The 27,984-nt window shown below is 45.2% G+C and overlaps 1 protein-coding gene across 8 annotated transcripts in view; it reads left to right on the top strand.

Moving 5' to 3' along the window:
• CUX2 (cut like homeobox 2) overlaps positions 1-27,379 on the top strand; it is a 373,197-nt gene extending 345,818 nt beyond the window's left edge. For all 8 annotated transcript variants that reach the window (XM_074297416.1, XM_074297402.1, XM_074297401.1 and 5 more), the window contains 7 exons: positions 707-808; positions 3,787-4,589; positions 5,496-5,655; positions 16,441-16,710; positions 18,587-18,775; positions 23,117-23,390; positions 25,940-27,379. In XM_074297416.1, coding sequence (XP_074153517.1) covers positions 707-808; positions 3,787-4,589; positions 5,496-5,655; positions 16,441-16,710; positions 18,587-18,775; positions 23,117-23,390; positions 25,940-26,750 — 2,609 coding nt within the window. In that variant the 3' untranslated portion in view covers positions 26,751-27,379. The remainder of the gene's footprint in view (positions 1-706; positions 809-3,786; positions 4,590-5,495; positions 5,656-16,440; positions 16,711-18,586; positions 18,776-23,116; positions 23,391-25,939) is intronic.
• Positions 27,380-27,984: the final 605 nt, after the last annotated feature.

The following is a 27,984-nucleotide window of genomic DNA, read 5'->3' as shown; positions in this document are numbered from 1 at the left end:
CTGCATCACAGTTTGTGGAAGGGGGAAAAAGATAGAATGAAACTTGAAATATGAAAGGAGGCAAGACTATGAAGGACTTTAAAAGCCGACAGTTACATTTGATCCCAGATATAGACATTGAGACATTGAGGGTCATTGTATAGGGGAGTGATGTGGTTAGGCTTGAACTCTAGGGAGCCAAGGCCTGCACCAAAGTGAGAGCAGTGTCAGAGAAGAGAAGGGGACCTAACACACACACACACACTCTCTCTCTCTCTCTCTCTCTCTCTCTCTCTCTCTCTCTCTCTCTCTCTCTCTCTCTCTCTCTTCATTCTTTTTCTTTATCTCCTCACTCTCTTTTGTTATTTTTCTTTATCTCCTCTCTCTCTCTCTGTCTCTCTCCTCCTGTTGTCCCTTTCTCTGTGTCTCTCTTCTTTCTTCCCTTTCTTTCCCTCTCTTCCATGACACTTGGTTTTGCTGCTGCCTAAGCTTTCCTGTTCTTGTCCCTCAAAAGCAGAATGCCAAAAGTCTAATGTCGCTTAGTAGGTCCTCAACAAAGATGAATTTACTTAGTCTGGGTTTAGCTTCCCCACAGGTGGCTGGGGCTCCCTGCCACATTAAGCCTGACCTGGAGCTGATCTTATGAGCAGTGACTCCTGGACAGCAGCAGATCAGGTGGGTTCCACACTGGGCCTCCAGTGACAGGGCACTTCTCACCTCTGACCAGGCAGCATCACCCCAAGGATCCGGACGCCCGAGACAGGCTCAGACGACGCCATCAAAAACATCTTGGAACAAGCAAAGAAGGAAATCGAGTCCCAGAAGGGAGGTGAGTGTGAACAGTGGCCCCCTCCTCAACCCAACCCACTCCACCCCAGCCTCTCTCTCTGGAAGGCAGCATATGGTGCAGAGGGAAAGCAGGCAGGCCTTGGAGGCCGCCTTCTGAGAGCCATTCACTCTGTGGGAGCAAAAATGGGAGAGAAAATGAGAGAGACAGGGAGAGAAACAGGGAGAGACAGAGGGAGACAGAGAGAGGAGATAGACAGAGGAAAGGAGAAAGAGAGATAAAGACAGAGGGAGAGGGAAAGAGTCAAAGACAGAGACATAGGAAGAGAAGATGGAGAGAGACAGAGAAAGAGAAAGAGATTTAACCCAGATTGCTTTTTTTTTAATGGGATAGCTAGATGGCACAGGGGTAGAGTCAGAAGAACTTGAGTTCAAATATAATCTCAGACATTTCATACATATCTGCTGTGTGACCCTGGAAAAGTCACTTAATTGAGAGGGGGGGAAGGGAGGAAGAGAGGAAAGGAGGGAGGAAGGAAGGAGGGAAGGAAGGAACAATGAGACAAGGTAGGGAAGCACAAAGGAAGGGGGAGCACTGTGTTTGGTGCTAAGAATCCAAAGACAAAAAGATGGCATTACAGTTCCTGCCTTCAAGAAGTTACCTTCTGCTGCCATCATAATATTGGGCAGACAGTAGTGAGTCTACTGGACGTGTTTGACTAGAGTAGTGACCTGGTCAGTCTGTTTCTGCAGAAAATCATGAGTTGGGAGGAGCAGATTGAAAAGGGGAGAGCTCAAAGGGCAGTGTGGCCAGTTTGTGTAGCCTCCTCTCGAGGGGTTGGAAATAGAACTGGAGAGGTGGCTACAAGGAAGTAGACAGAGGCTAACAAAAGGGAAGAAGACTCCAAGGTTCCGAGCCTGAGAGATTAGGGGGATGCTGGTCCCTTTGGGAAACCATTTGGGGCCTTGAGGAGTTTGGTGGGCAAGGAATTCCAGGGTCAGGGGACCTTCCTGGAAAGCCCAGCTGGAGACTCAGTTATGATCACCAGGTATAACTGTATCAGCTAGTTCAGTGGCTCTTGAAGAATTAAAAGGCCCAAATTCAAATCTTGCCTAAACCACAGTGTGATCTTGAATGCCACTTCACTCCTTGGTCTCACTTTGTTTTCTGTCAAGTGATAAGAGTTGGACTCAATGGGCTCCTTAAAGCCAGAGCTTTCAGGTGTATCGATTTAGTTTGATGGTGTCTGCTGCCCCCTGGTGGATTCTAGCTGCACTAGGAACACCCAGTGCTCCCACTATGAACACCTTTTTGATGGGGACTGTCCTACCATCTTGGGTTCCAGAGCTTGCACTTTGGAAAAAGACAGACATCCATGTTTGGCTGGAAAACCAGAGATTCTCCCCCCACCAGGACTTTCACAAGGAGATAAAAGCTGAAAGGGACTCCGGAGACCATCTAGTCCAATCGCCCTTTTGTGAGAATAGGAAATAGCCCCAGAGAACCCCACCAGGACTTTCACAAGGAGATAAAAGCTGAAAGGGACTCCGGAGACCATCTAGTCCAATCGCCCTTTTGTGAGAATAGGAAATAGCCCCAGAGAAAGATGGTCCAAAGTTGGCTCAGCAGAGGCAGGATCCAAACCCTCATCCTTTGGCGCTTAAATGGGAAGGGAAGCCTTCTTTCTCCAGCCTTCTGCTGGAGTCTACATCCTCCTCCTCCTTGGTATTGGACCCTTCTTTCCCTAGTTAGTTAACAAACATCCCCAATGTAAAATATCAGTATATTGCTGAGAGTCAATAGAGAGCAAGCTTTCATGTTAAGAAGTCCTGGGTTCAAATCATGCATCCCCCACAGACTAGCTGTGTGGTCCTGGGCAAGTAACCTGCCTGAGCAACTCTTTAGGATTAAGTTTCAGAGCGGAGCTGATCTTCATTGGCAAAAGTAATTTCCTCACGGAGAGTTTTATATACCAGAAGAGTCAAACTCTGGGATAAAATAGCCTGAATCAAATTAAAATATAATTCGATTAGTCAATAAACATTTCTTAAGTTCCTTCTGTGTGCCAGACCCTGTGCTAGAAATACATAAAGATGCAAAAGAAATTCCCTGCCCTCAAGAAGCTTACATCTAACGGGGTAAACAACATGCAAACTAATATATACAAAACTAACTAGAGACAAAATAAAAAGGAAATAATTAACAGAAAGAATTAAGAAGGATTGGGGGGGAAAAAACTTCCTGTAGAAGATGGGATTTTAGTTGGGATTTCTTTAAAAGTAAGCTGGGAGGAGTCAATAATTACAACATGGTTCTGTAAATATATATATTACGACATAGATAATGAGAATTTGTGGTTTCTTAAAGTGCTGAAAGGAATCTGTTTCTCTTTGAGTTTAATATCCCTGGACTAGGGAATCATATGAATCATAGCTCCAGCCCTGTGCTTGGACTTAGGTTACAAAGACAAATATGAACAGCGTTTGCCAACAAGGAGCTACTACTCTACTCTGGTCAGACCCTCCGTAACTGGACATTAGGTCAGACATGATGAAAGAGAGAAAGAGAGAAACAGAGACACAGAGAGATAGACAGAGACAGAGACAGAGAGAGGGGGGTTCGCTAAGAGATATTCAAAAGCTGGCTGTGGTTACAGCTTTCTCGTAGAAGGAGCCGCAGGTTTGAAGTCAGAGTCTACCTAGTTTATCCCCTCCTCGTTTTAAAAATGGAGAACATAAAATCCAGCGGAAGGCAGTAGCTTGCCCAGCCACATAGCTGTTCATTATTAACACAGAGGTTAGACCCCCAAGTCTCCCCACTTTGCCTCCCTTATCTCAGCCTGGAATTAAAAGTGGGCCCCAAATAATTCACCAAATGGATAATCCATAGAGTGGATTATCATGAAATTACTGTATTGGTCCCCTGAAATGAAGCAGCATGGGGGAGAGGGGAATTGAAAGTCAGCCTTCCCTCCCAACCTCCACAGCCTCTGTCTTCCCCCTCCCTCACACCCTCCACAGGTGAAGCTAAGAACCCCTCCATCCCACTCAGCGTCCCCAATGGCACAAGCACCAGCACCTCAGAAGACGCCATCAAGAGCATCTTAGAGCAAGCACGGCGGGAGATGCAGGCCCAGCAACAGGCCCTGCTGGAAATGGAGTCATCCAGCCGTGGTGGGGGGCGCTCAGTGCCCCCCTCCCCCACCGAGCGCCCAACACTGGCCGCCGTCAGCCAGAATATTGTCCAGGCCTACATCAAACAGGAGGAGGGGCCGGCGGGACTGGGGGTGACCAGCAGCAGTGCCACACAGACCCCGCTCACCGTCCTGTCCCCCGCGGCCTTTGTCCAGAGCATCATCCGCAAGGTCAAGTCTGAGATCGGTGACGCCGGCTCCTACTTTGACCAGCACTGGGCCTCAGAACGCAGTGTCCTCAGCCGGCCCTACACATCTGTGTCTCCGTCCCTCTCCTCCTCTTCCTCCAGCTATTCCAGCCAAGCCAACGGGAGGCCCTGGCCCCGGGGGGAGCCCGGGGAGACCCTGATGAATGAGGAGGAGGTCCCAGCAGCCACCAATGGGGAGGATGAGCTGCCCAAGGTGGGGGAGATGAAGTTGGAGGGGGCCAGCTCAGAGCTGCCCGGCAGTGGACGGCTGGCGTATTACCCAGCTTATGTGCCCCGGACCCTGAAGCCCACAGTGCCTCCCCTCACGCCAGAGCAGTATGAGATGTACATGTACCGGGAGGTGGACACGCTAGAGCTGACCCGGCAGGTCAAGGAGAAGCTGGCCAAGAACGGCATCTGCCAAAGGATCTTTGGAGAGAAGGTAAGGGCTACCATACTGGGATCCATGGTGGGCAAGGGAATAAAACAGACTATGCAAGAAAAGCACTAAGTGCCAGCACTGAGATGCAGTCACTACCTAGGATAAAAACAGAAGATTGGGGGCATAAACTTCCTTCAAGAAGTTTACACTCTAATCAGAGGAGACAATCCATAAAGGAGGGCCCATGCCATGCTCCCCCATGTGCCACTGTCCAGAATGGACTAATGAAGGTGATCCTGAGAAAGGCAAGGACAGCTTCCTCTGAAAGGATCTCCCTTTAAAGCATCAGGGCTGTCAAGGCATTCAGTTTTGACCTACATTTACCATAGGCCATTGCCTTGTCTACAGAAGTCCAGAGAGTCTTTGGATCGGGATGCAGCTTGTCAGAAAGGCCAAAGTCCCTCCTCCTAACACCCCGGCACTGAGAGCCAGCCAAACTCAATTCAATTTAACACGTGTTATTAAGTTCCTTACTCGAAGAGAGGTACTCTACTAGGCACTAGAGATACAAATACAAAAGTGAAACTGTCCTGCCCTCAAGAAGTGTACATCCTACTAAAGGGATACATTGATTCATTCATGCAAAACACATTTACAAAGCGCCTACTATGTGCTCAACACTAGAGCTACAAAAACAAAAATGAAAGTCTATCCTCAAGCTTGCATTTTTGAAGGGCTGAGGAAAATCAGACTCTCATTGGCCTGAGCATAATGGCCTAGGGATTCTCTGGTCCACCTACAGGGCTGTTCTATCCAGGGGATTTTTTCCCAGAGCAGCCCTAGGGGAAACCATAGCATCACTTCCAATGGATCTGAAAATGACCCAGGGTGGGAGAAAATGACTCTGAGGTGGGAGAACTTACCCACTGTGACACCACTGACTGTCCCTCCTCTTTATCCCTCCAGGTGCTAGGCTTGTCCCAAGGCAGTGTGAGTGACATGCTGTCCCGGCCCAAGCCATGGAGCAAGCTGACGCAGAAAGGGCGCGAACCATTTATCCGGATGCAGCTCTGGCTCACAGATCAGTTGGGCCAGGGCATCAACCAGCAGCCCAACCCCACCCAGGGTAAGTCCCAAGACTGTGGGAGCCAGGCAGGAGGGACCCTGGGTCCTGGCCCAGATTCTCAGACTCACAACTCCAGGGCCAAAAAGTCCACTTAAACTTAACCACATTTTACAGATGGAGAAACTGAGACCCAGTAAGTCGATTAAGATCACACGGGTGGCAAACAAAATTGGGGTAGGATTTGAATTCCAGTCGTCCAAATCCCTTCTACTTCCTATTCTTTCAGAAACATAAATGGTGATCTCTGGAAATGGGTCGTGAATAGAGGAAAAGAATCCGGGACTAGGAAAGCAGGAATTTGAGCTAAACATTTGCCACAGAAACTCAGTGGCAAATCTATGTAGATTTAAAAATGCAAAAAGCTGCCTTCTCAGGTAGTGAGCAACCCCTTCCTAAGGAGAGAGAAAGAGTCTTTGAACAGAAGTTGAATACCCACTTGTGAGGATTGTTATAGCTTAATCGTTGTTGTTGTTCAATCATTTTTCAGTCATGTCTGGCTCTTTGTGATCCTGTTTGGGGTCTTCTTGGCAGAGATACTGAAGTGTTTTGCCATTTCCTTCCCCTACTTCATGGGGAAACTGAGGCAAACAGGGTGTAATGACTTGCCCAGAGTCAGAATGGTCAGAACAATAATAATAGCCTACATATTTTAATCTTTATTCAGCACTCTCCATATTTTCTGTCACTCGGTTCTCACAACATAGCAGGGAAGGAGGTGCTGTTATACCTATTGTGTGGATGAGTAAAGTATCTTGCCCAATCTCTCACAGCTAGTAAATGTCTGAGGCAGAATTTGAACTCAGGTCTTCTTGACTCCAAGCTAGGCACCCTATACAGTGGGCCACCTAGTTGGTTAAATGAGGCAAAATGTCCCCCCAAAAAAAAAAATCAAGCAGAGTTGAGGATAAGCCACCAATCAGGGGAAAAGGAATCAGACAAAGACTCCAAATGAAAGAGTAGAAAAGGATTCGCAAATTCTTCTGGTCCAATACCTCTTTTTTACAAATGAGGAAACTGAGTCCTAGAGGCTCTTAGATTTTGATCCAAACCTTACAGGTTTTACCTGGCATTCATGAATTTCTTTGGGGGTTATATATAAGTATGTATATACATATATGTATTTATATATTATATAATATATGTATATATATAGTAATATATTATATGATAGTGTAATATATCATAATATAGATATTATATATTATTTTTACTTTTATAATTATTTTTATATTTATATATTTGTTTTATTTTGTATTATTTATAATATATTAATTTTATTATTATTATTATTATTATTTTATATAGTTGGATACTCTTGGAATCCTATGTTTCATGCATTTAAAAACATTATCCTGGGGCAGCCAGGTGGCGCAGTGTAAAGAGCACCAGCCCTGAATTTAGGAGGACCTAAGTTTAAATCTGGTCTCAGACACTTAACACTTCCTAGCTGTGTGGCCGGGGGGGCAAGTCAGTTAACCCCAATTGCCTCAGAAAAAAAAAAAAAAAACATTATCCCAACAGGACTAATGCCAGCATGTGTTTTGTACAACTCTATGAAATTGTTATGGGGGAAGGGTGAGAGAAAGAAGAGAATTTGTGTCTCTATGCTTTTAAAAATAATAATAATAATAATAAGTTATTCTGGGGAGGGGCCAGTTCATAAGTCTCACCAGATTACCCAAAAAAAACATGATTCTCAAAAGCCATCAAGTCCAACCTGTCTTGTGGTACCCAGGAAAGGAACCTCTCAAAAAGTGGGGATTCCAACCCTGAGCTTGGACAATGTAGACACTTCCTTAAGGGTCCTATGCATCATTTGCTGGGAGACAGGGGAGAGGAGATTGATAAATCAAATCAATACATATTTCACAATAGCTAATATTCTAATATCTTGTAATGATGATAAATTTAAAGTTTGAAAAGCTCTTGACAAATACTAATTTTATACGCACAACTGTGGGAAGTAGGTATTATTGTTATCCCCATTTTACAGAGAAGGAAACTGAGGCTGAGAGAGATTAACTTGCCCAGGGTCACACACAGCTAGGAAGTCTTTGAACTTGGATCTTCCTGACTGTACCTAGCTGCCCCAGGTATGTCCCCTTTACTGACTGCCACCTGTCTCCTCCGAGTAGGGGGAGATATCACAAAATATAAAACCTGGTTCCTGCCTTCAAGGTAGCTACATTGTAGTCTGATAGAGGAGACACATGTAGAATAGTGGCTAGAAAATTTGTCTTTGGAGCCCAGAAGAGCAGTTCTGGCTGATCTTAAGTAAAACTGCCTGGGCTGCCCTTTTGTTGCACCACACTGCCCTCTCCAGGAACCCTAGCTGGACAGCTCTCCGATTCATTCTCCTTCATATCGAGTTAAAATCTGCCTTTCTGGCAGGTTTGCTCAGTGTCCTCTCCAGGGACAAATAGGATAAAGCAAGCCCCTCCTGTGCGTTGCAGTCCCTCACAATCTGGCCAGTAGTCAACATGTCCCCTCTCCATCATCTCTTCCCCAGTTGAAGCATCCCCCATTTCCTTGGAATAACGATACCATCTTCTTCCCACAGTTGTTGTGGGTATAAAATTAAATAATATTTGTAAAGAGCCTTGAAAATCTTAAATCTATTATAATTACAAGATATTAAAATACTAGCTATTATGAAATATGCATTGATTTGATTTATCAATCTCCCCTCTCCTGTCTCCCAGCGAATAATACATAGGATCCTTAAGGAAGAATCCACATTGTCCAAGCTGATCTACATCTATAAGCCCCCCTTAAGGAAGAGTCTAAACCAGTGGTCCTCAAACTTTTTAAATAGAGGGCCAGTTCACTGTCCCTCAGACAGGGCCAGACTGTAGTAAAAACAAAAACTCACTCTGTCTCCGCCCCTCAAACCATTTGCCATAACTCAGCAGCCGCATAAACATCCTTAGCGACCGCATCTGGCCCGAGGACCATAGTTTGAGAACTCCTGGTCTACATCTACATCCATAAGGCAATCTATAAGGCAATGATATGGGGCAGTGATGAGCTCTTGGGACAAATAAAAGGTTCTTCAGATCGGATGCAAATCGTATTTCTGGGTACTCTGTGATTCAGTATTTTAAAGGACAGATTGGAACTCTCATTTCTATCTAGCCCAAAGCACTGGATGACTTATGTAGGAATGGTCCAGTTGTACGGCCCGAAACTTTAACAGGACCTGTTTTTAGTAGTCCATACTAAATATATGTCCATCTCTAAGTCAGTTGATAAATTTCTCATTCCCTCTTCCCTGCTGGGCTGGGTCATTTCTTCCGGTCAGAAGCAATGTTCACATAGGTCCTTCTTTCACTTCCTTTGCTCCCCCCTTTAGGTCAAGGGCAATTACCTCCTCTTCTCCTCTGTGGGCTCAGGGTTAGCACATACCTCAGAACGGGTTCTTGCTTTGATAGGGAGCGTATAATGGACAGAAGTTGAGCTCAGCTCCTGGCACCCCATTGTAGGAAGGACATTGAGAAGCATCGGTGCTTCAGGAGGTCATGGAATCCTAAAATGGATTCAGAGCTGTATGAGATCGCCCAGTGCAATCATCTTTGTGTTTCCTGTGGTTCGAGGAGTTTATAGTATGTGTTTATAATATAATATAATTATATTAATTATAATTACACATCATATAAATACTTATAATATAATGTTTATATTATAGTCTGATGGAGGAGACAAGTGTAGAATAGTGGATAGATGGCTGACTTCGGAGACAGGAAAAACACTTCCGGCTAATCCTGAGTCATTTAACTTGCCGATGTCCATTCCTCCACCTATAACTCTCTAAGAAAATTACTGTTGCCCTCCTCACTGGAGAGAGTTTTCACACCCAGAATTCCCCACATGGATAAAATCACAAGTCTAAACCAAAAAACAGAAAATGATACTTAGACACAAATACCGGTGACCTGAACGAAGGCTTGAATTTTATACTTTGCAGTTGTGCATAGGACACCAAGCTGTTGGGAAAGCCAATGGCCCTGGATGAGAGATGGATTCCCAAAAGTCTAATAGGCTGGAATGAGGACTGATAATAAGATGGAGCCTCTAGGTGGCATCGAAATGCACAAAATGGTAGACCTGGATCAGGAAAACCTGAGTTCAAATCCAGCCTGCGAGGCTTCCTAGCTGTGAGACCTTGAGCAAGTCACTTGCCCTATTTTGCCTCAGTTTCCTCCTCTGTAAAATGAGCTGGAGAAGGAAATGGCAAACCTCTCCAGTATCTATGCCAAGAGAATTAAAAAGGGGTCATGGAGAAGCAGTCGTGACTGAAATGACTGGACAACCGATATGTATTTCCATAAATAGTAATACAAAAAGAGACTCCCCCCAAAAATGTCCCTTCCTGGGGATACACTCCAAATTATCAATGTCCCTTGTAAAATGTTGCCCTCAGAACAGAACAGATGGCCCCCAGACGGGGCCAGCCCAACACAGAGGACAGTCCTGGGCACTGTCTCCTGAACGAATGCAGTTTAGTTTAGTATTGCATTAGTTCTCTGGGAGGCATGACAGAGCCAAGTCAGGCTGTTCTTGCACTCATGGAAACTGCCCACAGAGGATCCATCTTGTACTCCCCCTCTCTTATACTTATGGATGATCAACTTGGCAGTATCGAGATAAAGACTCAGATGTGACTAAACAATAATAACACTCCCATTTTAGTGGGGCAGCTAGATGGCACAGTGGATAGCTCTGGGCCTGGAGGCAGGAGAACCTGAGTTCAAATCCAGCCTCAGACACTTATTAGCTGTTGACACTGGGCAAGTTACTTCATCCCGTTTGTCTCCATTTCTTCCTCTGTAAAATGAGCTGGAGAAGGAATGGCAAACCTCTCCAGTGTCTCTGCCAAGAAAACCCCAAAAGGGAGTTATAAAGAAGTCATTTCACCCTGTTGGACTCAGTTTCCTCATCTGTAAAATGAGCTAGAGAAGGAAATGGCAAAATGTTCCAGAATCTTTGCCAAGAAAATCCCAAAATGGGGTTTTCACAAATATAACTGAAATGACTGGACAGCAACAAACTGAGGCACAGAACCTCAGACACGTCTGTAACCCCGTGTTAATCTCTAAATACAGAAGTATGAGAGATGCCATAAAGTAATGCATGAGGAATTCCCTAGTGAGGAGGACAGAGAAGTGCTCTTGGAGTTCAGAACAGGGAGGGCAATGTGTGGGAACTGAAAAAGCTTCAGAATCCAGGGCCTGGATTCAAATCCAAGCTCTGATATTTGTTAACTATGTGATTCTAGGCGAGTCACTTCTCTGTGTGCCTCAGTTTCTTAATCCATAAAACCAAGGGAGCTAAACCCATTGACTACTAAGCTCTTTTAGCTCTAAAATAAGAATCCTATTCTTTCTCTGAGCTCTGGTTTCCTCATTTGTAAAATGGAGATAATATTCACAGTCTGCTTCCTATATTTGATAAAAGCCACGTCAACCTTAAAGCACTATAGAATTAAAGACATTATTACTGTTTTGCCTGAGTAACTCTAGGTGATTTCAAAGAGATGAAAAAGATGGATAAGGTTTTGGGCAAACAGGGTGAGGAAATGTTAAAGAGAAGATGTGGATGGAGTTTTCAAACCAGGATTTTCCCACACTATTAGAAATCATCATTCTAGTCTGCTTCTCTCTCTCTCTCTCTCTCTCTCTCTCTCTCTCTCTCTCTCTCTCTCTCTCTCTCTCTCTCTCTCTCTCTCTCTCTCTCTCTGTGTGTGTGTGTGTGTGTGTGTGTGTTTCTGTCTGTCTCTGTAATCTACCTCTCTCTTTCTTTCTCAATCTCATCCTTTCGCTCACTCTGTCTCTGTTTCTCTCTGTCTCTGTGTCTCTCTGTGTATCTCCCTCTCTTACACATTCACTCTTACTCTTTCACTCTCATTTGCTGTCTTTTACTGTCTCTGTCTTTATCTCTCTTACACACTTTCTCAGTCTCACTCTCACTCTTTTTCACTGTCTCTCTGTCTCTATTTCTGTCTGTTTCTGTCTTTCTGTCTCTCTCTATTTCTCTGTGTGTCTCTCTCCTTCTCTGTCTGTTTTTCTCTCTACTCTGTCTCTGTCTCTCTCTGTTTCTTTATCTCTCTTCTCTGTCTTTTGCTGTGGCTACCACTCTGTGTCTCTTTGTCTCTGTTTTTCTCTGCCTCTCTGTGTGTGTCTCTTTCTGTGTCCCTCTATATCAATCTCTCTTACACACTCCTTCTCACTCTCATTCTCCCATTCAATCACTCACTCTCTTTCACTGTCTCTCTATATCTCTCTGTGTCTATCTGCCTCTCTTACACTCTCTCTCTCTCACTCCCTTTTATTCTCTGTCTCTGTCTCTTTCTGTCTCTCTTTCTCTCTCTCTTTTACAAAAACACACATATACATAAGATCACCCCAAAGCACAAGTATAAATGTCTTAGATAAGGTATAGGTTGTCATGCACATGAACTTTGTAGATGACTCAAAGCTAAGAAAGAAAGTTAACGTCCTGAATGAACTGGGATTCAAAAAGATATAGAAAGGAGGAAATTTTGTTCAGGGAACTGAATCTAAGATGAAATTTAAGGAAGATAAATGTCAAATCTTATATTGAGGTTTAAGAAATCAGTTTCTCGCATCCTAGGGAGAATTGTATGTCAGAAGTTTATCCGAAAAGTAGCTAGGAGTTTAAGAGAGCATGATATCACCAGGATTCATAGGATTATAGGATTAATAATAAATATAGCATTTACTTAGCACTTTAATGTTTGCAAGACATTTTACAACTACCAATTTATTGGTCTCCTCTCCTCGATACTGAGAGTTACTTTGTTTTATTATTTCTATTTTACAGCTGAAGAAAATGAGGCAGAGTTAAGTGACTTGCTCAGGGTCACAGAGCCAGTTAGTGTCTGAAGCTGGATTTGCAACTCCAAGGGCAGCACACTCTATATTGTGTCACATAGCTGGAAGGGACTCTTAGAGGCACTCTTGTTTGATTCCCCTCATTTTACAGATGGAGAAACTGAGGCCTCCAGAGTGGAGTCACAAGGTAGTGAGCTGTTGCACCAGAGAATTGGCTTCTGCTTTCCCTTGACCTTGACATTCTGTTTGCTAAGAGCAGGTGTCTTCCACCCAGAACAACCTACATCAAGCACAGTGCTCAGGAAGCCCATTGGGACCGAGGGAGTCCCAGACAATGCCCCAAACTGGCAGCAGACCCGTGCAGCTGCAGGCCCGGGCCCTGGAGTGCTTGGCTGCATTCCAGATGTGAGGTTCAGCAGAAGGGCCTTCCCCTTAAAGAGCGCTTCACAGCTGGGTATCCCACAGCTACCCCGCTCCCAATGAAGGGGGAGGGATTTCTCCTTCCTTGAAGGCTTTGAAATGAAGATAAATAAATCCCAGCTGCCCAGGGCAGGTCGAGGCAGAAGAATGGGGCACAGGACCCTGATCCTTTCCAGTGATTGGATCCCAGAAAATCCTCTGCACATTTGTCCCCTATTGCTAATATTTCTAGATCATTCCATATGACATCACCTCTGGAACCATCCTATCCCACCCCTCCCCAGATGGAGAGTAGAGCCCCCTCTCTGTTCCTTTCTCATCTATCCTGGGACTCCCCTCTCTCCTCATCCTCTGGGTCTCCCCTACTTCAGACCATACCACATCCCCAGAGGGCCGGTGCCCATGGAAATGGAAAGACGGAGATGCAGGGGGGACCCTGTGCCGGATGTGGGGGAGGAGGATGACTATTAACTAAGCATCCAGCTCCTTCCACTTGCCAAGGAACCCTTTGTCACATCTCTTATTTTAATTAACTTGCCTCATTAGAAATGCCCACATTGTGCATAATAAATATTCCAGACACTTCTGTATTTGTCTTCTTGGAATTCTTAAGCAGAAGAGAAAATCTCTCTCAGTCTCATTCAGTCAGTCTGTCTGTCCCCCACTTTTTTTCTTCTCTTCTCTTTCCTTTCTTTCTATATCTGTCTCCCCCTTTCTTTTTCTCTGTCTCCCCTTTCTCTCTTTTCTCTATCTTTATCTGTTTTCTCCTCTCTCTCTCTCTCTTTCTCTCTCTCTCTCTCTCTCTCTCTCTCTCTCTCTCTCTCTCTCTCTCTCTCTCGATATATCTTTATAAATATTTCTTTCCATCTCCCCTTTTCTTTCTCTCTGTCTCCCCTTTATCCTCTCTTTCTCTTTCTCTCCCCTCTTTCTATATCTATCTATCTCTTTCCCTCTCCCTCTTTCTTTGTCTCCCCTTTTTCTCTTTTCTGTCTCTTTTTTCTCTTTCTCTCTCCCCTCTCTCTCCTTTTTTTCTGTATCTATCTCTACTTGTCTCTTTGTCTCCTCTTTCTTTCTCTGTCTCCCCTTTCTTTCTTTTCTCTTTGTTTTCCTTTCTCTCCCTTTTTTCTGTATCTCTCTCTCCCTTTTCTCTCTGACTCTCCTTTCTCTCTCCTTCCCCTTCTCACCTTTCTCCCTGTATCTGTCTCTTTCCCCCTCTCCCTTTTTCTCTTTCTATCTCCCTTTCTCTCCATTCTCCATCCCATCTCTGTCTTCCCTTCTCTCCCTTTTCTCCATCCCTTGATCCCAATCTCGCTTTTTTCTCTGTGTCTCTGTCTCTCTCTCCTATTTTTCTGTCTCAGATGCGAGCTCTGTCTCTGGCCCTCCTCCCCTATCTCTATCTCTCACTCCCCTTCTCTTCTCTTCCTCCCCCATCCTCATTCTTTTCTCCTCTTCCCCTCAGGTTTTATTAAAGCCATAACATCTCCCAGTTAATCCAAGGCGGCGTCTCCTGTCATGTCCCGGCAGCCTGTCCCATACATCTTCCGCGGCACACTGTGCTGACACTTTCGACTTACTTGCTGGTCCTTTAATTAGTATGTTCTACAAGATAAGGCTGTCCTCCAGATCTCTCCAACGTTTTGTCAAAAATGGTCCTGAAAGTCAGCTCATCAGCGGGGCTGGCATTCTGCCTGGAATATGGAAATCGCCCTGGTCTTTTTATGTTAATTAGCTGGATTTCTTTCTCCTCTGTGGCTGTCATGCTGTCCTCTCTGGGGGAATTAGTTTGAAAAGCTGCCTTTTGTTTTTTGGTTGGTTTTTGATGGAGAAACTTTGACACTCCTCAGCCCACAGATCACACCCTCTGCCCCCCCAAAATGTAGCCAACTAACTCTCATTGCTGGCATCTGGTGCAAGAGAGCTGGCTTCAGTGTCAAAAGGTCTGAGTTCAAATCTCCCCTGCAGGACACAGTACTCGCATCTCCTTGGGCATATGACTTAACCTCCCTGGACCTCTTCTGTAAAATGAGATGCTCCCTGGGGTCCCTTCCATCTCCATGGCTGTGATCCCATAAATCAACAGCCCCAAGAGGACGGGCATTGAGGGCCCCTACCCTTGCCCTTCCTGTGTCTCTATCAGACAGGGCACAGGCAGGAAGAAGCTTCCTGCTGGCTCCCCTGGGGGAGAGGGCACCGCAGGACCCAAGTGACATCAGCAAGCTTTGGAGGAAAGGGGTTACCGAGGCAACAGGATTTTGAGGAGACTTGTCTTTGTGTCTGAAACCAAAGCCTGAAGGGCCTGCGTTCATCAGCCTAGTGCTAGAAAGAACCTCCCAGACCGTCTAATCCAGCCCCTCATTCTAGACAGAGGGGAAGCAAGCCCCAGAAAGGGGCTTAATGCAGCTGCCGTGACTCTGGGTCACATTGTCATCTCCCGCCCAAGGACAAATGGGAATTTAATGAAAGATAGTATGACGTATTGGATGGATTTCAGGACTGGAAGGGAGAGTGACCCGGCTTAGAATCCCACCTAAGACACAGACTGGTAGGACCACAGGCAAATCATCTGTAAAATGGGAATAATACCCATAGCAGCAGCCTCACCTTGCAGGCTCCAGTGAGATTGTCGCTAATCAAATAGGAAGCTTTTATTAAGTCCGTACTGTGTGAAAAAGCCATCCCCACTCTGCTTCCAGTTCCTGTTACCCGTCTGTCCTCAGCCCTTTGCAATGTGGCTCCCGACCTCCTCGTTCTCCTGAAACTGCTCTTTTATTGTCAAATGGGTCACTCCTCCTGTGCATCTGGCTCCTTCCCAGCACCCATGCAACACACCCAAACTGGGTGTTTACCAGAGTTCTGTCCTAGGCCCTCTACTTTCTATATATAGTCTGTCTCTCTCTGTCTCTGTCTTACTCTCATTCTGTCTGTGTCTTTGTGTCTCTGTCTGTCTCTGTCTTCTCTCTCTTTGTCTCTGCCTCTCCTCTCTGTCTCTGTCTTTTTTTTCTCTGTCTCTGTTTCTCTTTTTCTCTTTCTCACTCTGTCTGTCTGTGTGTCTCTTGTTTCATTTTCTCTATCTGTCTCTCTATATCTATCCATGTTTGTGTCTCTCTGTCTCTCTTTTTCTCTGTCTCTGTGTGTGTGTTGTCTCTTTTTCTCTGTATGTCTGTCTATCTGTCTATATCTGTGTCTATCTCTCTGTCTCTCTGTCCCTGCCTCTCTCTGTGTGTCTGTGTCTCTCTCTCTGCCTCCACCCACCCCTTTTTCTTTTGCTGACTTTAAGGACCATGGGACTTTTCCAAGTAGCTTCCTTCCCTCTGTGTGTCCCCGTTCCTCCCCTCCATTAGAAGGTGAGTTCCTTGAGAGCAGGGTCTGGGTGACTTTGCCATGTGTGTGCCCCAGCACTTGGCAGTGTACCTGGTACACTGTAAGTAAAACTTTATAAATGCTTCGCTCATTCATTTTCTTCCCTGTTCCTCCCTGTTTCTTGGTCCTGCCTTGTCCCTGGGACTCATGACAGCGAGTCCAGGAGAAGCCCGATCCACACCATCGCCACCACCCAGCCCAGGGGAGCCCGAGAAGAGCTCCCAGGAGCCCCTGAGCCTGACCCTGGAGAGCAGCAAGGAAAACCAGCAGCCTGAAGGTCGATCCAGCTCCTCGCTGAGTGGGAAGATGTATGCCAACAACCAGGCCCCCGGAGGGATTCAGGAGATCGTGGCCATGTCCCCCGAGCTAGATACCTACTCCATCACCAAGAAGGTCAAGGAGGTGCTGACGGACAATAACCTAGGTATGGGGGATGAGGGGACAGTCCGAGCTAATCCAAAGGGCTCCAAAGCTCCCTGACCTTATGCTGTACATCTGACCCAGCTCCTGCCCTTCAGGGTAAACCCCTCGATCCCAAGCCCTCGCACCACAGCCTCCGAGCTGCAAAAGCCAAGACCCCCTCCCAAGAAGTCTTTTCCTTTTACAGATAAGGAAACTGGGAGCCAGAGCTCTTAAATGACATATAGAATTTGGTGGGTGGGGATGTGTATTGTGTACCTGTGTCCATGCAGATTGTGTGTGTAATAAATGTATTATTGTATATGTGTGTTCTGGATGTATGGTGTGTATGTATGTACATACATGTGATATGTTTATTATTTGTGTGCCTATTTGTCTTGTATTCTATCTGTGTATGCTTTTATGTATATGTTTTATATGTATTATGTATGTATGTCTGTACGTGTGTATTATATACTTAGGTGTGTATGGCATATGCAAATAAGTATTGTGTATTACATGTGTGTGCACATTGTGTGTTGTATGATAAGGATATTGCTGGGCATGTATGACTGTGTGTGCGCATCTTGTATGTGTAATGTGTGCATATATTGTGTGTGTATGTTTTATGTCTGCCTGTGTGCCTTCATGTAAAAGTAGGGAATGTATTGTGTGTCTTATGTGTCACATTATATTAAATGTAGCATGTACCTTGTGTATTATGTGATGAGTGTGTGCTGTGTACATATATATGTGTGAGTATGTGTGTTTGTATGTATATATTACATGTACATATTATGTGTACTTATATAGGTGTGTTTTGTGTGTGTTTGTATGTCTGTATCTATATAAAACGTTAATTTAGATGTATGTGTTTGTGTGGTGATATATATTTATTGTGTGTGCACCAGTACGTGTATTATATGGGTGTTAGGGCAACAAGAATCAGCAAGACCAGGGTTCAAAGTCTCGTCACCCTATTTGCCTCAATTTCCTTATCTGTAAAATGAGTTGAGAGAGTAAACGACTCCAATGTTTTCCCAAGATGACTCTGAATGGGGTCATGGAGAGTGGGACTCAACTGAAAAATGACTGAAGAGCTGTGTATTTGTATATTGTGTGCCTGTATTTGCCTATATTATTACTTCTCTGTATTTGTATTGTATGCGATACATTGTGTATGTGCATGTGTTGCCTAAGTGCATTCCGTGTGTGTGCATTGTGGGTGTGTGAATATACATGTGACACCATACCTGACCCATTTAAGCATTTAATGCTTGTTGTCTTGACTTATAGGCTCTGTAGCCAAGTCTCAGACACCATGTGGTCCAGCCTTTGACAATGAGGGAACTGAGGTCCAAAGTCACACAGAGAATAAATGGGAGGAACGGAATTTGAACCCAGTCCCCCTGACCCCAAACCCAGTGCTCCTTGCATTTCACTGTGCTGCCTGTTGATTGATTGAGTCCCAGCTCTGACCCTTATTAGAGCAGCTCTGTAACTGAGATCCCTGGATGCCAATCATGGTTCCAGTGGAGCTCTGTGAGCCTGGGCCAATCACTGCCTGCCCTACAGGAGAGGGAGGTTTAACAAAAGCGGGGCGGTGGGGGGGGAGAGCTTTAAAGCCCTCAGAGAGCTAATTTGTTTGTTTGTTCATTTATTTGTTTATTTATTTGTAAATGATTTATCAATTTACAAAAATCATTTAATAGCATCCCCTCTGCCCAGTAAGGTAGTCACTTGGGACAGTTGGGCTTATATTGGACCAGACCTGCCATTATTAATTCTGGAGATGAGGGTGGAAGCCTGCAGGGGTGCTCTAAAATAGACACATCCCCCCTTTGCCAAAGGACTTCTAAATCCCCTGCAGACCCTGATGGAGTCGTCCTTCCCACCCCTAGGTCAGCGGCTCTTTGGGGAGAGCATTCTGGGCTTGACACAGGGCTCAGTGTCGGACCTCCTGTCTCGCCCCAAACCGTGGCACAAGCTAAGCCTGAAAGGCAGGGAGCCCTTCGTGCGGATGCAGTTGTGGTTGAATGACCCCCACAATGTGGAGAAGCTCCGGGACATGAAGAAGATGGAAAAGAAAGGTGAGACCTAGTTAGCAGAACAGGAAAAAAGATCCAGAAGCCAAAATTATCTTCTCTGGGCTTCAGTTTCCAAGAATCAAATCAAATCAGTAGACCTAGGTTCCAACAATAATAATAACTGATGTTAATAATAAGAATATAGAAATAGGCTGTATTATACAAACAGGACCTGAGTTCGAATCAGTGCTCTTCCACATGCTTCCTGTGTGACCCTGGACAAAGCATTTCAACTCTCCAAACCTTAGCTTCTTCCTCTGTAAAATGAGGGGATCTGGAATAGATGATCCTTTCTGATCCTACATGTATGACCCAAAAACCTGGCAGGGCATGGAAGGGGAGAGTATCTAGATTGAAAAGGGAATTTACCAGACTTAAGATTCCATTGATATAGGGAATCAACAGGTCCCCTCTATTAATGCAAATTGGTCTTCCCTCTGTAATTTATAGTCTGGAGAGATGCCTGAGGCTACTAAGGAGTTAAGTGCTTTGCACAGGAACACATCTCTAGCATGGGTCAGAAATGAGACTTGAACTTGCCTTCCTGACTGAGGATAACTTTATGTTCATTATGTCAAACTCTAATGTCAATCATTATTATTATTATTATTATTATTTCAGTATTTCAGAGAGTAGCAATGGAGCTATTCCCTGCACTCCCTACATCCACAGAGTTCACAACCCATCCAGACCTTCCCAGCATTATTATTATTGTTACTTCAGTGATTCTGTGATCATAGCAATGGGGTCATTGCCTGCACTTTCCACACCAACAGAATTCACAACCCATCCAGACCTTCCAAGCACTATTATAATTTTTGTTAGTTCAGTATTTCAGATAGGAGCAATGGGGCCATTCCCTGCACTCTCTACACTGACAGAGTCCAGAACTTCCAAGCATCATTATTATTGTTGTTATTTCAATATTTCAATGACTCTGTGATGATAGCAATAGGGCCATTCCCTGCACTCTCCACACCGACAGAATTCACAACCCATCCAGACCTTCCCAGCATTATTATTATTGTTACTTCAGTGATTCTGTGATCATAGCAATGGGGCCATTCCCTGCACTCTCCACACCGACAGAATTCACAACCCATCCAGACCTTCCAAGCATTACTATTATTTTTGTTAGTTTAATGTTCAGTTTTTCAGATAAGAGCCATTCCCTGCACTCCCTACACCCACAGAGTTCACAACCCATCCAGACCTTCCAAGCATTATTATTTTTTTTGTTAGTTTAATGTTCAATTTTTCAGATAGGAGCCATTCCCTGCACTCCCTATACCACAGAGTTCACAATCCATCCAGATCTTCCAAGCATTATTATTATTTTGGTTAGTTCAGTATTTCAGATAGGAGCAATGGGGCCATTCCCTGTACTCCCTACACCCACAGAGTTCACAATCCATCCAGACCTTCCCAGCATAATTATTATTATTTTTGTTAGTTCAATGTTCAGTTTTTCAGATAGGAGCCATTCCCTGCACTCACTACACCACAGAGTTCACAACCCATCCAGACTTTCCAAGAATTATTATTATTTTTGTTAATTCAGTATTTCACATAGGAGCAATGGGGCCATTCCCTGTACTCCCTATACCGATAGAGTTCACAACCCATCCAGACCTTCCAAGCATTATTATTACTTTTGTTAATTCAATGTTCAGTTTTTCAGATAGAAGCCATTCCCTGCACTCCCTATACTTACAGAGTTCACAACCCATCCAGACCTTCCCAGCATTATTATTATTATTATTGTTCAGTATTTCAGATAGGAGCAATGGGGCCATTCCCTGTACTCCCTACACCACAGAGTTCACAATCCATCCAGATCTTCCAAGCATTATTATTATTATTTCTGTTAGTTCAATGTTCAGTTTTTCAGATAGGAGCCATTCCCTGCACTCCCTATACTGACAGAGTTCACAACCCATCCAGACCTTCCCAGCATTATTATTATTGTTACTTCAGTGATTCTGTGATCATAGCAATGGGGCCATTCCCTGCACTCTCCACACCGACAGAATTCACAACCCATCCAGACCTTCCAAGCATTACTATTATTTTTGTTAGTTTAATGTTCAGTTTTTCAGATAGGAGCCATTCCCTGCACTCCCTATACCACAGAGTTCACAATCCATCCAGACTTTCCAAGGATTATTATTATTTTGGTTAGTTCAGTATTTCAGATAGGAGCAATGGGGCCATTCCCTGTACTCCTTATGCCGATAGAGTTCACAACCCATCCAGACCTTCCTAGCATTATCATTATTATTATTATTTCAGTATTTCAGTGATTCTGTGATAGTAGCAATGGGGCCCCTCCATACACTGACTCCCTATACTGACATCCATTATGGTGCTTGTTTCCATCCTTCTATCAATTTTTCCACCTGACACACTGGAAGTCACACCCCCAAGCCAGGGTTTCTTCATTTTCTTTATATCATGAACCCTTCTTGGAGTCCTCTGAATTATCCCTTCTTAGAAGAATAACTTGTCTTCATTTTAATGGATGTAAGATAGAAATTCAGCAAGAGATAAATGAAAATAAAGATGTAATTTTGTTCTCCATCCAAGTTCACAGACCTCCTGAAATCTAGAGAACCCTAGATTAAGGGACCCTGCTCTCTAGGCCTTTTCATATTAAAAGGGTTCCAAGATAGAAGGAAGGAGTGTTCCACATCAGCTGGACCTCACTTACACTTCATGACTCTTCCCTTAATTATCCTTCCCTTTCCAGGTGTTTATTCTCCTGATGATTACCTTTGGAAAGGCAGAGTGGTACAGTGAAGAGAAAGCCAATCTTGGGGCACAGAAAGGCCTACTTCTAGTCTGGCTTCTGACCCATTCTATCTGGGCAAGTCACAGAACTTTCTCCATGGCCCAAACAACTCTAAGGAGATAAGGTGAAGAGCAGCTACTGATTTATATAGTTAGAAGAAGTTTGCTCATGGGAAGATCCCTATGCAGATAAAATCACATCTTGTCTGAAACACAGAATGGAAAATGGATAGGTTAATGGATGGATGGTGGATAGATAGGTGATTGGACAGAGAAATGATAGATATATTGATTAATGATGGATAGAAAGATAACTGAATAGAAAGAGAGAAACATTGGTGGATTATGGATAGAATTGCTAATTGATTGTATAGAGAGGGGTAGATGGATAGTTATAAATACATTGATGATGGATGTATAGAAAGACGATTGATAATGGATAATTAATTGATAATGATTGGATCAGTACAATAATTAATGGTAGACAGAGAGATAAATACATTGAATGATGATGGATAGATAAATAGATAGGTAGATGATGAGAGAGATGGTTAATGACTATTGATACATTGATGATGAATAAGTAGCTAGCCAGATGAATTGATAGATAGAGATAATTGGATAGAGAATATGGTTAGATCCACTGACTGATGATGGATAGAAAGATAATAGATGCTTGAATAGAGAGATAGATTCTTTGATTGATGGTGGATCCATAGATGAAAGGTGATTGAATAGAGAGACAAATACATTCATTGATAATGTATAGATAGAAAGACAGGTAGATGATTGAATAGAGAAGCATAGATGGATAGATAGAGTGGTAAACTAGACAGATAGAAACATAGATGGATAGAGAGACAGATATCTGCTGCTATCTCCTCAGGCCTACCATGGGTACCCCCTTGCCTTTTGGAAGACTCATAATTTCTTCAGAGACTTCAATATCCCGTGACTCACAACCTGATTGTGAAAATATTCTTTAAAAAAAAATGACTCTTGTTTCAGGGAGTAGCTTAAAGTCATTAAGAACGCTGCTCATTTTCCCACAGGAAATTCACCCATTCTCCTCCTTTGAGTTCTGAGCCCAGTTCTGATTCAGTTCAAGAAACAGTATCCATAACGATCTGATGTGAGAGGCAGAGTGAAACAGTGGAGGGAAATCTGGCCTCTGAAGGCCCAAGTTCAGGCCCTGCCCCTTTCCTTCCCTAGCCATATGGGCCCTGGACAGCTCCTTCAACCTGTAAATTACAGCTTGGTGGCTTTGCTAGATGGAATTTCTTCATTGGCAGTTTCCCCCATCAGTGACATCACAGGTCCAGTGTCCAAAGCCAGTCAAGTCTTTATCAAATGTCTGCTGCATGCTAGGCATAGGTGAGACACAAAAACAAAAAGACCTTACCCTCAGAGAGCTTACATTTTAAAGGAGAAAGAGGGGGGGAATCATTTTATTATTTTTATTCTTAATATTCCTGAGTCCCTGAAGGTAGAATTAGCTCTAGGGGATCAGGATGGCTATGTAATCAGCATGCCTGGCCTGGGCTTCTCCCTCAGCCTACCTGAAACGCCGCTACGGGCTCATCAGCACCGGCTCCGACAGCGAGTCACCCATCGCGCGCTCCGAGTGCCCCAGCCCAGGACTTCAGCCCCAGGATCTGAGCCTCCTGCAGATTAAGAAGCCCAGGGTGGTCCTGGCCCCCGAGGAGAAGGAGGCCCTGAAGAAGGCTTACCAGCTGGAGCCCTACCCATCCCAACAGACCATCGAGCTGCTCTCTTTCCAGCTTAACCTCAAAACCAATACCGTCATCAACTGGTTCCACAATTATAGGTGATTTGGGGATCTCAGCGCTGAGGGGGGTGGAGAAGCTGGGGAGGGATATCTGCTGTAGGGAGGAGGGAATAAAGGTGGCTGAGGTTAGAGAGAGAAGGATGGTCATGCTGGAAAGGGTGGGCATTATTAGAACCAGAAAGATTGAGGGATGTATGCCATGAAAGTAAATGGAGGGGACCCAAGACATGGGAGTCAGGGATCAATGTTATAATCAGTGAAGACTGGGGTCATTGAGGCAGAGGAGGGAAGAGAGGGGCCGGGTGAGTGAGGGTGATGGGTTCAGGGGAGGGAAGAATAAATAGTGTCTGAGGTAGATCTGAAACCAGGCCTAATTATTTCCAGGCCCAACCCCTTTTTCACTCATTGCTCCTCTGTCCTAGGTACCTAAAAGGTTTATAAAGCACCAGCTATGGGCCACATGCAGCACTAAGTGCTTTGCAAACCTTATAGAGCATTCCATATGGGAAAAGAGAGACCAGTTGTGGTCAGGAAGAGAAGAATGGACAGGGAAGAGGGAGTGGGGGCATCTGGGTGAACTGGAGGGAGGAATAAGGTTGGGGGGAATAGAACTGAGAACAGGAGATGGAAGAAGGGCAGCAGGAGGAAGGGGTAAATAGGATGGAATAAATAAGTGGGAACTTATGTCAAGTGGCTGGAGGGATGGACGAAGTGGGGAGGGTGAGGTCAGAGCATGAAGAGATGGCTCTGATGAGGGGCAGGGGAAGGGTTTCTGAATGAATAACAAGGAAGGGCTGAAGTCCTGAGGATGCAGGGAGTGGGAGGGCTTATGGTTAGGGCATGAGGAATGGAAGGATGAAAGAGTGAGAGCTGGGAAAATGGATATATGGGACAAAGTGAAGGATGGGAGTGGGAGCAGCCAGGTAAAGGGATGAAAGGAGTAGGGGGCAACTGGGGTCATTGGAAAAAAGAATGAATGGGATGTTCAAGTCGGGGATTAGAACTAGATTTCTTCTGTTATTGAGCCCAGGGCTTTGAGATTTTAATTTGCTTTGCTAATTTCTAAATAAATTTGCTAGGGACCACTAGGTGGCAAAGTGGATAGAGAGCATCAGTCCTGAAGTCAGGAGAACCTAAGTTCAAATTCAGCCTTACTAGCTGTGTAACTCTGGACAAGTCACTTAACTCCAATTGCCTAACAATAAAATAAACAAATTGATTGATTGATTGATTTGGTGATTTCTCCCATAAACAATAATAGGTGTGAGAGTGGGAAGGCAGGGAAGGTAGCACAGGCCTTCTAATTGAGAAATCAGATCCATCCACTTTTTGGTTCCTAGCTCAATGGTCCAAGTTGGTCAGTGATTGCATCTTCTTGGGCAGTGAAGGAGTTTGGGAGACTTAGGCAACCAACCATCCCCAAGTCAGTTTGGAAGCATTTCACCTAAGCCACTCTCTCCCTCCATCCCAAGGGATCCTCCTGATTAAGAGGGCAAAGGACAAAGACAGCATTAAGGAAAGGCAGAAGGGGGTCAGAACCACTCTTAGAGCCAGCAGCAATAGGCTAGAAGTAAGCTCAGAGACCCCCCACTGCTCTCTCAGGAGCACCCTGAGTGACCTACCTTGGGACCTAGTAGTCAGGCAGTGTTCAAGTCCAGGTCAGTCCAGTCCCAAGTCCAACCTTTCCCCTACCATGACTCCAAATGGAGTTGAATGCTCTTCATAATGATATGAAGACACTGCATCCCCTGACCAGATCCAGCAGGATGGGCAAGGGAACAGGTCCCAGATGAAAACTTGGCTGCAAGTACAGGGTACTCCCCCATAACCCTGGGGAGCTAAGCAGAAATGGGCAAAGGACGGGCCTACCTCACGGCCCCCTGCTCAGGGATGCTGGTTTTAGTCTGCCCATTTGAGGGCAATTTATAATGGCTTTTGAGGGCAGTGGAGAGAACCCCAAACTGGAGAGGTCCAGCCCAGCATCTGCACAATGTTCATGCACAATGACCTTGGTCATATCCCTTCATCTCTGGATCTAAGTTTATTGTCTTGTAAAATAAGAAAGTTGAAATCATTTCCTGCTCTAATACATTCTAAGCTCTATCCCAGCCTTGACATCCCCTGTTTTAAGTCTCCTCCCAGTTCTGCCATTCCTTGTTCTAAGTCCCCTCCCAGCTCTACCATTCCTTGTTCTAAGTCCCCTCCTGGTTCTGTCACTTGGTGCTCTAAGTCCCCTCCTGTTAGGATTACAAGGTGAGAACTGTCTCACCTTGTCTGGGACTCTTGTTCTGTAGTATATTATATTATACATTATATTGGGAGTTTTGTGAGAGCAGAATTCATATTTTTGCCTTTCTTTGTAGGTCTAAGTTTAGCCAATCTCTGGCACCTAATAAGTGCTTTTTACAAATATGCTTATTGACTTAAATCATCTGTAGTAGAATAACTGATCATCTGACTTATTTGCTGAAGAAAATGACAGATTTAACTTAACGCCTCCAGCTCCTCTCAGTTTTGTTGCTCAGGATAAGGAAAGGCCAGGGGGGCTAACAGTCTCCCCTCCCACTGACGTTCTGCTTCCGCCACAGGTCCAGGATGCGCCGAGAGATGCTGGTGGAGGGCACCCAGGACAATGACACTGATCTGGAACAGAGCAGCTGCCCCAGCTTCCCGCCAGCCAGCAACTCCCACCAGAGGCCCACCCCACCGAGCCCAGACTCAGAGGCTGAAGAACAGAAACCCACAGTGCAGGAGCTGGACGTCCAGATTGCCAGTGACAGCTTTGCCCCTCTCCCTGCCCAGGGCAAGACCTTGATCGTGATCAAGCAAGAACAGGAGGAGGCGGAGGAAACAGAGGGGGACTCGGGGCTTCGGGACTCAGGGGAGGCAGAAATGGGCCCGAGTCTCAAAGAAGAAGTGCCGGAACCCACAGTCCTAGAAGATCCGAAGAGGACCCCGGGGGCCCTCCTGCATGGTAATGGCATGCACCAGGAACCCGCCACCCCAGACTGCCCCCTCCTCCACCTGCCCCAAGAGATTGAGGATGGGGACCGGCTCCACCCCGACCCCATCAGCTTTAAATCCACCTCTGAGTCCTCCCGCTGTAGCCTCGAGGTATCCCTGAACTCACCCTCCGCTGCCTCCTCTCCAGGCCTCCTGATGTCCGTGTCACCCGTGCCCTCCTCCTCGGCCCCCATCTCTCCCTCCCCGCCCGGCACCACCCTTGCCAAAGTGCCGAGTTCCAGCCCCTCCGCGGAGACGGCGGGGGCCTTGCCCCCTGGCACCAAGCCAAACCCCAGCACCCAGCGGCGGCATGAGAAGATGGCCAATCTGAACAACATCATCCACCGGTTGGAGAGGGCTGCCAACCGCGAGGAGGCCATGGAGTGGGAATTCTGAAATTCAGAGCCCGCTCCCCGACTCTCCTTCAGGCAGCAAGGCTCTCTGTCTGAGGGAGATGAGATCAAGGGAGGGGGATGAAGCAGAACTATCAAACTCTATCTGTGGACTGTGATTTGTGGGGGTGGTTTTTTTTTAATTCCATGAAATTTTGAGGGGATTGGGGAGGGGGGAAGTTTCAGAGTCAGGCCTTCTCTTCAACCCTGACCAACGTCCCTGCAGGCGGTGGTGGTGGGCTCAGCCCCATTCCATCCTTGCTGGGAAAACTCAGAACTCTTTTAGAAAGAAAAAAAAAAGAAAATATTTATAGACCTCTTTTAGCTATTTTAATAAAGGATCCTTTCGAATTTATTAACGGTTTAAGCTGCTTTGATATTCAAGAGAGCTATAAGTCAGGACGATGTAGCAGTTGTCTGGAGACAGGCGGTCTCTGAAGTCTTGTAGTTTGCCACTGGATGAGATTAAAGAAGACATTTGTTCAAAGCCATCACAAAGCACTATGAGACTGACCAAATGGAGTTACTTCTGAAGTGCGGGTTTTCCCCCCAATATTTGTCTGTGAGACAGTGCATTACTACTGCCCTTTCCAAGACTGTTGAAAAAAAAAAAGGAAAAAAAAAGTCCCAAAAGACTCTAAATGCAAACTTTGATGCCATCGAGTATATATTTCATTCTGGTGGTATGTTTTTTGAAACCCCTTGTAACACCGAATGTCATGTGCCGTTGTATATGTTGTAGAAATGTCGGCAGTAGTCCTTCCCGAACGAGATGTAGCATGGTACATAAAAAAAAAAATCCTTACACTTCCTCTAGTTAGAAACCTGCAATCCACAGAAGCCAAGCACCGTCCATGGACAAAACATTTTCCAATGCCCAGAGCAGCCCTGTGTGTGAGTGCAGGTGGGTAAGGGGCAAAGGGCTTGGAGAGAAGGCTGGATCCCAGCCCAGGGGGGGAGAATGGCAGGAAGTAGGGAGACAATACAGAGAGACTAATAAAACCTGAGCTTAGGCAGGTCTTTGCCCACAAGTTTGGAATCCTGGTTATGACATCTGGGAGATTTTCCCCAGTAGAGTTGGGGCGTACCCAGGGTAAGATGCCGCCGTAATTCTATCCTTCCCTGGGATAAGATACCATCATCTTCTCCTCCCTCATCTTTTAAGAAAGCCACAGAATTCATCATCCTAGTTCTAGTCCTGGGGCTAGACTAAGAAATTGAAAACCTTCTAGTTTTGA

This window comes from Sminthopsis crassicaudata, chromosome 1 (genome assembly GCF_048593235.1).
Source record: "Sminthopsis crassicaudata isolate SCR6 chromosome 1, ASM4859323v1, whole genome shotgun sequence".
Taxonomy (NCBI): domain Eukaryota; kingdom Metazoa; phylum Chordata; class Mammalia; order Dasyuromorphia; family Dasyuridae; genus Sminthopsis; species Sminthopsis crassicaudata.
Note: the sequence above shows the minus strand (reverse complement) of the source record. Positions and strands in the feature narration are given on the sequence as shown.